The sequence below is a fragment of the Rhagoletis zephyria genome, unplaced genomic scaffold (assembly GCF_001687245.7).
Source record: "Rhagoletis zephyria isolate East Lansing unplaced genomic scaffold, Rhagoletis_zephyria_1.1 Rzeph_scaffold_01194, whole genome shotgun sequence".
Taxonomy (NCBI): Eukaryota; Metazoa; Arthropoda; class Insecta; order Diptera; family Tephritidae; genus Rhagoletis; species Rhagoletis zephyria.
In genome coordinates this window covers 8,959-21,247 of record NW_016158278.1, presented here as the reverse complement: position 1 = coordinate 21,247, position 12,289 = coordinate 8,959, and the positions used below count along the sequence as shown (strand labels likewise).

Here is a 12,289-nt window from a genome sequence, read left to right as displayed (position 1 = left end):
TACACTTCGGAAAATAGATTATATCGAATTTTGTCCTACTGCTGGGTATGTCTTTAAAATAGATTATATAGAATTTTGTCGTACTGTTGTGTATGTCTTTTTTCACTTGTGAATCAATATTTGGCCAAGTATAAAAATATATCCGATTAATCGGCAAACCGAAGTCGAAGCCGAATGTTTGATCGGACACTGAACAAGGCACATAACAGTCCACGAAAAATATACATTTGTATATTATTTGTGCAAATAATACTGCGTTTTATAAATTTACCGTTTCATACTTCCATACATACATGTGTGTTTGTATGTATGCACAATGAATTGTTTATCAAACTTTATCTCTGACGAAAATGCATTTACATAGTATGTAACAAGCATATACTGAAGGGTTCAAATAGTTAAGCTAATTTATATGTGTAAACACGGTATGAAAGCATTTAATGTACTTACCTTAGGATATAAATATTCCGCTATTAGCAACTGCAACTTCCAGACATTTAAATAAAATAGGATATCCATTATAGACGCCATTTGTTTGTAGTTAACAATGTGGGCATCCACATCTCAGCACGGGAGAAACTTTGTTAAATTTGTACTCTTCAAGTGAACTTGTAGTGCAATAGAAGTCATAGCAAAAAATCACAAGAAGCTTCTGTGTAGTACGTGGGGCTTATCAGAATAAAAAATGTCCAAGGATGAAAAAGAAAAACTTTTGGTCATAGATGAAGCGTTGGAAAAGACAGGTGAGTTCGTGTTTGTGAAAACATGAGGTGTATTAGAATAAGAATATAAATAAAAATAAAGCAAATAAAGTAATTGATCTAAAAAAAAATTAAAAAGAAGTAATAAAGTATGTGTTAGATACATATGTAAGTATTTGAAGCCGAACTACTTCTCCAATTTTTGTTGTTCATCTTGATTTCGTTACACAAATGAAAGCACCCACAGTTTTGAGCTGCCTTTCAGTGGCAGATAGAACTTTTTTGAGAGGCTTGTTTAAGACATATCGTCACCTTCATGCCAGAAGCAAGAATGTGCAAATTTATCAGTTTTGAGTTATTGAATGGACTTGATTAACCTTTGGATGTTCTATGTTATACCAAACCCCAGAATACCATGCGTGCACGGAAAGCACATATTGTACGATTTCAGTTGCATAAATGTAGAGTTAAGTCTCGTAAAAAAACTTTCAAACTTGATTTCCCAAAATTTTAATTTTTCCACATTCATTTTTCTGGCATACGGACGACGATATGTACATACATAAGTACGTTGGCTGCCGAGGAGCGAGGACCGGGAATATAACTTAGATCGTGCTGCGTATTTCTATGCTCCAGTAATGAAACTTTAAAAATTAATGTTTTGAGGTGAGAACATCAATAAGGCGACTTGAGAACAACAAGGCCCCCGGAGCAGACGGTATACCGGCTGAGCTGTTCAAAGCCGGTGCGAAGAGTTGGTGGGACGCACNCACAGTTTTGAGCTGCCTTTCAGTGGCAGATAGAACTTTTTTGAGAGGCTTGTTTACGACATATCGTCACCTTCATGCCAGAAGCAAGAATGTGCAAATTTATCAGTTTTGAGTTATTGAATGGACTTGATTAACCTTTGGATGATCTATGTTATACCAAAACCCAGAATACCATGCGTGCACGGAAAGCACATATTGTACAATTTCAGTTGCATAAATGTAGAGTTAAGTCTCGTAAAAAAACTTTCAAACTTGATTTCCCAAAATTTTAATTTTTCCACATTCATTTTTCTGGCATACGGACGACGATATGTACATACATAAGTACGTTGGCTGCCGAGGAGCGAGGACCGGGAATATAACTTAGATCGTGCTGCGTATTACTATGCTCCAGTAATGAAACTTTAAAAATTAATGTTTTGAGGTGAGAACAGCAATAAGGCGGCTTGGGAACCACAAGGCCCCCGGAGCAGACGGTATACTGGCTGAGCTGTTCAAAGCCGGTGGCGACGAGTTGGTGGGGCACATGTACCAGCTTTTAAACAGAACTTGGTCTGATGACATGCCCGATGACTGGAATATCAGTGTACTTTTCCCAATCCACAAGAAGGGGCGCCGTTTGCGCCAATTATCGCGGAATAAGCCTTCTTAATATTACATACAAGGTCCTGTCGACGATAGTGTGTGAAAGACTGAATCCGTTCACGAACCAACCTTACCAGTGTGACTTCAGACCTGGTAAGTCCACCAATGCCCAGATTTTCACAGCACGTGAAATACTAGAGAAGACACTTGATAAGCAAATCGACACACGCCATCTTTTCGCCGATTTTAAAGCTGCTTTTGATAGCACGAAGAGTACAACGCCATGTCCAAATTTGGTATCCCCGCAAAACTAATACGGCTATGTGACGTTAAGCACAACCTTCAGCTCCGTACAAATTGTGAAGATCCTCTCTCCGCCGTTTGTGACCAAACGAGGTTTTAGACGAGGCGATCTACTCTCGTGCGACTTTTTCAATATGATGCTGGAAAGCGTAATAAGAGCTACCAATCTGAATTGCAGCGGAACCATATATAGCAAAAGAACGATGCTGCTGGCGTATGCATATAATATCGTCATCGTAGGTCTGAAATAAAGGCACGTTACCGCAGCATTTTCCAGTTTAGAAACAGAAGCTAAAGAGGTTGGTCTAGCGGTGAACAATGGCAACATATAACGCATCTCGGGACGCACGTCGCTGTTGGCAGCTATAACTTTGAAGTAGTAAAGGACCTCGTCTAACTAGGATTCAGCATAAACACCACCAACAACGTCAGCCTGGAGATAAAGCGAAGAATAACTCTTGCCAACCGGTGCTACTTTGGGCTCTCGACGAACAAAAATCACGCTCTACAAATCTCTCACTATGACCGTCTTTTATATGGCGCAGAAACTTGGACGATGTCGAACAAAGATGAGAAGGTTTTTGGGGCTTTCGAGAGAACTATTATACGAAAGATCTACGGTCCTACGATCGTGAACAACGGGTATTGGAGAAGATGGAATGACGAACTGTATGAGCTTTTTAACGACATGGAAATAAAAGCAATTTTTGTTTTACTTAGCCCCTCTGCGCCACAAAGAAAAACTTAAACTTAATACTACATTAAAGTCCCGAAATTACCTTCTATATGCGTTGATATGTTAATTAAAATGTGTTTCTTCTTATTATTTGGCGCTGTAACCGCTTAAGCGATTTGGCCGAGTTCAGCAAAGCACGCCAGTCGTTTCTCTTCTGTGCCAACTGACGCCAATTGGAAACGCCAAGTGAAGCCAAGTTCTTCTCCACCTGATCTTTTCCATCCCTCTTCCTCTGCTACCACCAGCGGGTTCCGAGTTGAATACTTTCAGAGCTGGAGCGGTGGTGTCCATTCGAATGACGTGGCCAAGCCAGCGGAACTGCTGTATTTTATTTCGCTGCATTATGTCCATGTCGTTGTAAAGCTCATACAGCTCATCATTCCATTGTCTGCGGTACTCGCCGTCGCTAACGCGTAACGGCCCTTAAATCTTCCGCAAAATCTTTCTCTCGAATACTCCAAGAGACGCCTGATCAGATGTTGTCATTGACCATGCTTCTGCGCCACATACCAGCACGGGCATGATGAGTGACTTATAGAGCGTGGTTTTCGTACGTCGAGAGAGGACTTTACTCCTGAATTGCCCACTCAATCCAAAGTAGCACTTGTGTGGCAAAGTGATTCTGCGTTGGATTTCCATGCTAACATTATTATCGGCGTTAATGCTGGTCCCCAAGTAAACGAAATTCTCTAATTCTCCAAATTTTTTAAAACATATGCAACAAATCTAATTTTTTATAAAAACCTACAACAAAAATTAAAACAAAATTTTCAAACTTTAAATTTTAAAACAAATTTTAATCATATTTTTTAGAATTTTTTTGGGTGTGCAGTTTTGAAGTAGATTAAATTCTAGTATACAAAGATGCAAGTTGGATCTTACTAAATCATTTTTTTGTTGAAGGAGTTTCACTTTTTTTCCATACAAAGTATTTAAAAAAAATGTCAAAGATCAACGCTACTTCATATTTTTATAAAAAGAAATGAGTGGAAAAAAAAATTTGAATTGTGAAAAATTCTCTAAGCCAATACCTTTTGCCGCGAGTGTAAATGTTGAACGAAACAAAGGCTGCGTTTCTTTACACATTCCAGATAATCCCATTCACAACCAGAATAAACAGAATGCGTTTGAAATATGCGTTAAAATATCATCAGGAAAGTTCTAAAGAATAAGTAAACAAAACGTGTATTCCAAACGGGCAGAATGAATGAAGAAATGCTGGCAAAATGTTTGTTTTATTATTAAAAAAAAAAAACAATTTCAATACTTACTTTTGACTTCCCTCATGTAGGTTTTGGAAAATTCAATATTTGCATTATAATATTTTCCGGCCTAGTACTTAAAAATGTTGTGCTCGAATCGGTCGGTGTTAGTTTTGCACTGCCAGTGTTAGAATGCGATTTGAATTTGTCACACCAGGAGCAGGGCGTATTGGGCGCTGTGTCCTTTGCCGGCGTCATTGCGAGTTCACATTTTTGGGGATTTCTAGCCGATACAACGGGACGCAAGCGGATAATGCAACCGGCTCTTCTACTGGGATATATTGTGACAATATGCTCTAGTCTGTCGCCGAATTTTATTTCATTCGCTATCCTGCGATTTATAGGTGGAATATTGTAAGTACATATACTTGCATACATAATACATAACATGCATACATACATATTATTTAATGCTTTTCAATATTTTTGCAGACTTTCGGCTGGCTCTGCAACGATTTTTGCTTACCTTGGCGAGTTTCATTGCCAAAAATATCGTAATCGTGCCATACTGTGCGGTGCTTTAATAAGTGCGACTGCCGCTATATTCTTTCCCATCATCGCTTGGATTTTCATCAATCAAGAATGGGAATTCTATGTGCCGTTTATTAATATAACTTTCAAGCCATGGCGTTCTTATTTTCTCGCTTGCGGTGTACCTGGTTTTCTATGTGGTTTAGCAATGTTTTTCCTGCCGGAGAGTCCAAAATATTTGCTCTCTGCGGGACATCCTGATGAAGCTATTAAGGTGCTTGAACGTATGTACCGGATAAATACCAAAAATAAGGAGATTGTGTGCCCATTCGAGGTAAAAAAAAACTTGATATTGTTATACGAAGCCAGAGTCTGTAATTAAAAGATATTTTTAGATTTTGAAATCAAAGAGACAGGAAAAATATTGTCGTACCATTTTTTAAAATATGGTTTTTCCCATTACTTAAAAAATTTCACTATCCTATTTTTGAGCAAGGATGCCGATTTTTTAGGTATTGATAACACTCTCAACGAAACAATGGCCGAACGTTAGTATCGGAATGTGGTAGTAAAACCTCAGAAGGATTGCGCTGCACCTCATCACAATTTTATTTTACAGTGCGATAAACACTTATAAATCCTTGTTTCATACTTTGTGCAATATTTAAAAAAAAAATCAACAAACTTTCGTAAAAATTTCGAGCTTAGAAAAATTGTCGCATACTTTTCGTAGAAGAAAATGCGTGACTCCGTCAGCAAAAAAAATGCCAAAAATCAATGATAGTCCTAACTTTTTCAAACTTGCACTAAAATTGAAAGGGCTACAAAACTGCATCTTCAAAATCTTTCCAACAAATCTAACTAAAACGCCGTTTAACCCTTCCCATTATAGGTTTCTCTGGCAATTTTTCTAAGGAGCTTTTGGTATTTTAAGACTTATAAGATTTTTTCAGGATTTTTCCACAATCGCTCAGGACTTTTTTGATATTCTACCTGTTTTATATTTCGAGATTTTTCGAAAAGTTTTGGAAGGTTTTCAGAACTTTTTCGGTATTTATTCGGCACTTTTTCGATGTTTCCGGGACTTAAAAAAACCTTCTATGCTACATTTTAATAAAAGGCAAAATCGTATTAAATGAAGGTAGTATGCACTTCTTATCGCTCGGCTACATTAAATTAGACCACAATTGATTTGCGATGAGGGCGTTTTCAAATAGGGGGAATTAAAAATTAAACCTCTAATTGAATTTTTTGTAAAAATAATAATTTCATGTAACCCAAGTGTATTTCAATTTTTAATATTTGCAGGATATCACCCTGCTACCAGATGCCGATACACCGATAGCCAAAGACAAGGGCACCGAAAAGGGAAATATCCTAGTTTCCATAATGAAATCCATGTGGAAACAAACCGCACCACTCTTTATGAGTGAACACATCCGGAAAACATTATTATCTAGTCTCATATTGTACATAATATTCTTTAGTGCCCATGGCGTATATATGTGGTTCCCGTACATCCTTAACCTTACAATGCAATACACAGAGAAAACTTCGGAGCCTGAATTACTTTGTAACATTATCAAAATTGCAAAATCTGGTAATCTTACAGTCGCAAATGACAATGTATGTTCAACTTGTCTTGTATTAGGTTTATATGAGGCGATTTTAAGGGCAAATATTAGTTCAGAGCAACAATCGCCTGATATAAACGGCCTTTTAACTAATCACTTTAAATGAAGTTGGTCGGCAGCTAACTTTTGATTAAAATAATTGCCTCTAAAATCGTCTCAAGTAAACACCGTAATACGTAGATATTTAAATTTGATTGAAAGTAGTATTTCTCCAACACAACGATAGGATGATAGTTGCGTTACGCACTTGGAACTTTCGACATATAAACACACTTTATTTCTGGAATTCATTTATGTATCGCTACTGTTACTGGTAATGTATGCCATCAGCAAATTTGGTCGCAAACCAATACTTTGTAAGTAGTTACATTTGTAAAGTACATAGTTATGAACATAGAAGCGATGCCATATCTTTATGTTCATTTTATTGCAGTTACGATTCTGTTTGTGTGTGGAGCTTGTGGCGTTGTGGCTTTCTCTATCAAAATGCCTCTTCTGGCTATATACCTCTTTGTGGTTAACCTCTGCTGTGGCCTGGGCACTACAGTGGTCAATGCAATTGTAGTGGAAATATTTCCAACGAATTTAAGGTAAGTGCATAAACGAGAATTTATGATTTGAAAAACTTAAGCGCAAAACTTATTCAGTACTAAATTTTACAATTTTTCGTAGGGCTATGGCCGTTTGCATTTCTCTCATGATTGGCCGTATCGGTAGCGTTACGGGATCCAACATTTTAGGCGCACTGATCGAGACACATTGTGAATTTGCACTTTTCAGCCCATCAGTGGCGCTTATTATTGCGGGATTTTTGGGTTTGTTTCTGCCGAAAGCAAGCAACGTGTCACAAAAAGCAAATGAGGATATGGAAAATACTCCTTAACCTATAACATATTAGGTTAATAATGATAGATGTATATATACACATACTACTCAATAGAAAATATACAAATAGTATACAAATATTTATGAGAAAAAAAAATCGGTTTAAGAAATTACTTGCAGTATACATACATATGTATGAGGCCTTGAGGACCAGAGTAGCCTGACATTTCAAACAAATATGAGGTGCACCTTAAAATGCATTATTAGAACCGAGGCACAGCCTTTAGTTTTCTGTTACTATAATATGCAGCATTGCGTAGGTGCAATGAACTTTTTAGTAAAGATCGCATTTATATTTTATAGATCCTTCTTTCTCATATTACTAAAAAAAATTTTTTTTCGTTTTCTGACCCTCATGGCCTCATTTGTAAAATATGATTTAAAGGAAAGAAATTAATTACTTATTTCAATTTCGCTCATTCTTTTTTGTTGTGTTTGTAATTTAAGAGGACAAGGTTTGTATGAACGAGTAGAAAAGTATAAGTTCGGGCGAAACTGAATTTTTATACCCGCGCACGTATTAAATGTCCATTTTCACCGTGCTGAAAAGCTTCATGAAAAGCAATGGCTTTTTTCTTCTATTTTAAACATTTTCCTTAATAAAGCCACATTTTTTAGTGATTTTTAATGCATAAATGTNCGTGCTGAAAAGCTTCATGAAAAGCAATGGCTTTTTTCTTCTATTTTAAATATTTTCCTTAATAAAGCCACATTTTTTAGTGATTTTTAATGCATAAATGTTTTTTCTAATATGTATACGATTTTTCACATTTTTTTTATAAAAATTACGAATCACGAAGGCACTTAATTTTTAGCGGAGCATCGGTCAAGATTTCATCAGAAAACTTTAGAAAAAATCCTGAAATTATTATTGAACTAGTGGACATGACGAACTTCGTCCCGCCAAAAACTAATTTTTTTTTTATTTAAACTTTAAATTTTCCGTGAAGTTCTTGAAATTGCAGAATTTCATAGCACGGTTAATCGCGAAAAACCTCATTCCTGAGTGGCTTAAATTATTTTGAAGCAAAAACAAACGTCATGTGTTATTGAATGGTAGAGTTCCATTCAGTTTAGAATGTCAATGTAACCGAAGCATTCGCAAGCATCGTGATTGTAAATTTTAGTTGAATGCAAACACTTTTGATCATTCAGTACTACACTGAAAAAATATGCCTTGACACTAGAAGAAAATCTTTATAGTAGAAAATAGTCGTTTTGCTTCTGTTTTTCTACCACTGCTACGATTTGGTAAAGCATTACCTATGACCAAAAGTACGCTTTAGATATTCAGTCCATGCTTTTTAAAACCAACTTCATGTTTTTAAAGGAAACTTTCGGTCAAATTTATGTATGGCGGTTTGGCGGGATTCATGATAAGCCCTAAGTTGTCGCACCATCCCTTCGTTAATCTTCAGCCTCTTTCAATGATGGCACAGAGGGTGCTCTCAAACTTTCCCCTGGCAATCATCAGGAGTTCAATCATTACCAAGCCCACAGAAAATGGGGATAATACCCCTCCCTGCGTGCAGCCCTTTATTGTTTGAAGTTGTGCAACTCTGTCAACCCACCCAATTGCAGATCGCTGGCTGCATGTTTCTCCTCACTAGTGCCCTGCGCACTTCAGAGTGTGACGTGTTGTCAAACGCTCCTTCTATATCGAGAAAACCGCGAGCACTGATTCGCCACATTCGATGGCACCCGAATTTCGGTTGTCAGTTGATACTGGGCTGTGTCCGTGGACCTTTCTGCCCTATATGCATGCTGACAGGTGTGCAGGGGTGTGTTCCGCATAATGGTGGATCTAATATGATTGTCTATTATCTATTGATTGGTCTAAAAGACTTGTAGCTAGGAGTGTAGGCATTTCAGACACGTTCGCAGAGAAAATACGCAAAATTACGAAGCGACAGTTTGACGAATCACCTGAGGAAGCACCTCCATTCGATTCTGGAACTCAATTCGAGTAGGGGGTTTTCTACGTCCCCGTGGGCTGCTTGATTGGTAACATAACAAGGCGTTTCAAGGACGTAAAAGACCTTGCAACAAAATTTAGTGGAAGTATCAGGAGTTGACGGAAAGACACCTCAGAGAAAAGGCAGCTACATTCTGAGAGATTTATCGCGTCGACGTTTCTACGGGTTTAATAGATGAAATCATCCATCTCAAAGCTAATTTGATTCACTAACACCATTACGATTGCTAAATAAATTTCATGAAATGAAGACAGAAGTACTATTTCCTAACATCTGCATAGTATTACGAATATTTTGCACTATTCCAGTCAGTGTGGTTGAAGAGGAATGTTCATTCAGTCCGTTGTCTTAAGTAAAGAATTTTTTTACGTTCCACCATGGGCCAAAATCGTTTGTCAAGTCTTAGAACATGAATTTCGACTCAGTAATTTCCATGTTCGCCGACCAAAAATCCCGAAAGGTTTTCTTCGACTGATTCAATTTCAGATAACATATTTAGATTTAGTTAATTTTACCAAATCCAACTACCAAAGTAAGCATAAGTGCTACCAAAAACTATTATAAGTATATATATATGTATTTCTTCAACAAAACTTACAATTTCAATTGAACAATTGAACCAATGTTTCACGCAATCGAGTTTACTTTTGAAGGAGGCCAATAAAACGCGACATGTACCGGAGCCCGGTTCGGCTTTCGACGGCCTTGCATGCACCCCCACTCCATGGTTCTTTCTGGAAAGATTACAATCTACAATACACAGTCCTTGTGGTAGGCTTCGTTTTGTCTGCGTATTACCTTTGGTGGAGCCAGCGCAAAAATCAAATTTTCATTCATCGCAATTCTGTCTAGTTTTTGCCTATCTTAACCTATTATTTTTAAAAACAATAATCAAGGCTTTTTAAAGCCTAGACAAAAAGAAGATTGTGTAACCCAATTTTTGTAAATTTCTTCCGGTCCATTTAAGGCCCATCTGTTACCCTTTCCCGGCACACCATAGTGTTGACGAATTTCTAACCGCACTTCGTCGACTCTCCTTTATGACTGCGGTCAAAATTCGCAAATCTCGGCCGATATGCGGCCGGGATTACACGTTTTTGTCTCAGTGGAACCATTCTTTTGAAACTTTTAACAATGTACTGCACTGCTCGTCTTGATAAACATAAATCTGGGGCAATATCTGAAAATGTTTTACTGGAATCATACTTTTAAATTATTATTGTACGAATACTTTCACTTATGATTGTGAATGAATTACTCTTATCCGTTCCCATGTTTTTTTTTCGGAGTGAATGCTTGAATTCTTTGGATGTGATATGCTGGTGTTATAATTTCACTAGGAGGCGAAGATCTTATAAATTTCCACAGAAGGATTCTATGTGTAATTCCAAGAAGATTTGCCGAAGAAACCATGGGTCTAAAATCAATTTGGAGTTTGCCAAATTGCTAAAATAGGTTTCTTAGCCTTTCGCCGTAGTTTCGTAAAGTAATGCTTTAATTTTGTATAAAAATATGCTATAAGGGTTTTTTGGTATGAGGAGTCCATTTCTGCACTTATCTTTTTCTTGAAACTTCCACAGGAGGGCCCAACACTGAAAATTCTGACATCTTCTTCGAAACCAATTCACGCAATTCAGCAATCTCCAAATTGATTTTAGACCCATGGTTTCTTTAGCGAATTTGCTAAGAATTACACGTCTTATTTTAATTAATTATCTTCCACCGGTAATGGATTTGGAGGGCTTCGGTTTCTCCTGCAATATATTTATTATTAAAATATATTTCATAAATAGCTTTAATAACTTTACCTTAGGGTTATTTCAGCGAAGACGATACCACAGGTTATCATAGGTTGATTTTTATCGATTTAGTATTCACTATTTTCTCTATTTTTATTGTTATAAACGCAACCGTAGGACGTAGGACGGTATCTCTCATATAGTATTATCTCGTTAATGCAATGCAAATAATAATTATCCAAAGACAAAGTACACCTCAAGGACTTCAAAACAGTGCTGCAGCTTTCAAAGAAATGCTTATTGGATGTCCCACCCGTCACAGCCAATTTGTTTTAACCTTACTTTGACAATAAAGTAAAGTACAATAAATATTCATATGAAACAAGTAGAACTCATTTTACTCACGTGTTTTGCATCCTCAATACCATTCCATCGTTACACATTGGTGGCAAACAAATTAAATTTGTGTCAAAAGTAAATAACCTTGGGTTTATTGTCAACACTGGCCTTACCTGCATTGGCCATGTGAATTCAACTGTAGGCATAGTCTATAATACTTTAAGGAATTTACGAATGCCTGCTCCGTTCACACCGATAGAAATCAGACGTAAACTCGCAATCCAACTTATAATGCCAATTACCTGTTATTCTGAGGTAGTCCACAGCAGGTTAGATTCCCAATCAACTCACAAAATAGATGTAGTATTTAACCAGATCACGCGCTATATGTTTGGGCTAGCAAAATATGAGCATATTTCCTCTTGGAGAGCGCGCCTACTTGGCTGCAAAATTTCTGAATATCTTAAAGCTAGAAATTGTATATTCCTTTTTCGTCTCATGACAGATAAGGCACCCAAATATCTATATGAAAAATTAACGTTCCCCAAATCCACTCGAGTAAAGGACTTGACTGTTCCTACCTACAATTATCTCAGCTCTGCACGGCTATTCTTTGTCAATGCTATCCGCATCTGGAACTCTATTCCATTCCATATTCGCATTAGTTTAAACAAAAGCAACTCTAAAAATGTTCTGTATGCGTATTTCCGTTAGCTTCACTTCAGTCCCTGTGATGTGCTCTCTATGTACTTGTTTAATTAAGTCTTATCTTAAGTATGTATATGTCCTAGAATTGTAGAACTCACTTAAAAATACTACTCTGTTAATTATATTATGTTACTTTTATTTAGTCTTAAGTAATTTTTGCTGTTTTAGTTATATGTATGT

General features: G+C 36.9%; 2 protein-coding genes across 2 annotated transcripts in view; one reads left to right on the top strand and one right to left on the bottom strand.

The window, feature by feature from the left end:
• The window catches only part of LOC108363114 (cytokine receptor-like), a 45,790-nt gene extending 45,257 nt beyond the window's left edge, over positions 1-533 (bottom strand). Inside the window, exon 1 of the mRNA XM_017616385.1 lies at positions 451-533. The gene's annotated coding sequence lies outside the window, so the exon portion shown is untranslated. The remainder of the gene's footprint in view (positions 1-450) is intronic.
• Positions 530-7,465, top strand: LOC108363115 (organic cation/carnitine transporter 7-like). Its single transcript, XM_017616386.1, has 7 exons — positions 530-743; positions 4,387-4,711; positions 4,790-5,162; positions 6,137-6,454; positions 6,689-6,818; positions 6,896-7,052; positions 7,135-7,465. The coding sequence occupies exons 1-7, from the start codon at positions 686-688 to the stop codon at positions 7,343-7,345; spliced, it is 1,572 nt and encodes a 523-aa protein (XP_017471875.1). The 5' UTR covers positions 530-685; the 3' UTR covers positions 7,346-7,465.
• The last annotated feature ends 4,824 nt before the right edge of the window (positions 7,466-12,289 follow it).

Bases quoted from the DNA above. Each gene is read 5' to 3' on its own strand.
- LOC108363115 (XM_017616386.1), top strand. From the start codon at position 686: ATGTCCAAGGATGAAAAAGAAAAACTTTTGGTCATAGATGAAGCGTTG. The intron at 4,712-4,789 runs GTAAGTACATAT...ATATTTTTGCAG, and splicing joins CGATTTATAGGTGGAATATT to ACTTTCGGCTGGCTCTGCAA. The intron at 7,053-7,134 runs GTAAGTGCATAA...AATTTTTCGTAG, and splicing joins ATATTTCCAACGAATTTAAG to GGCTATGGCCGTTTGCATTT.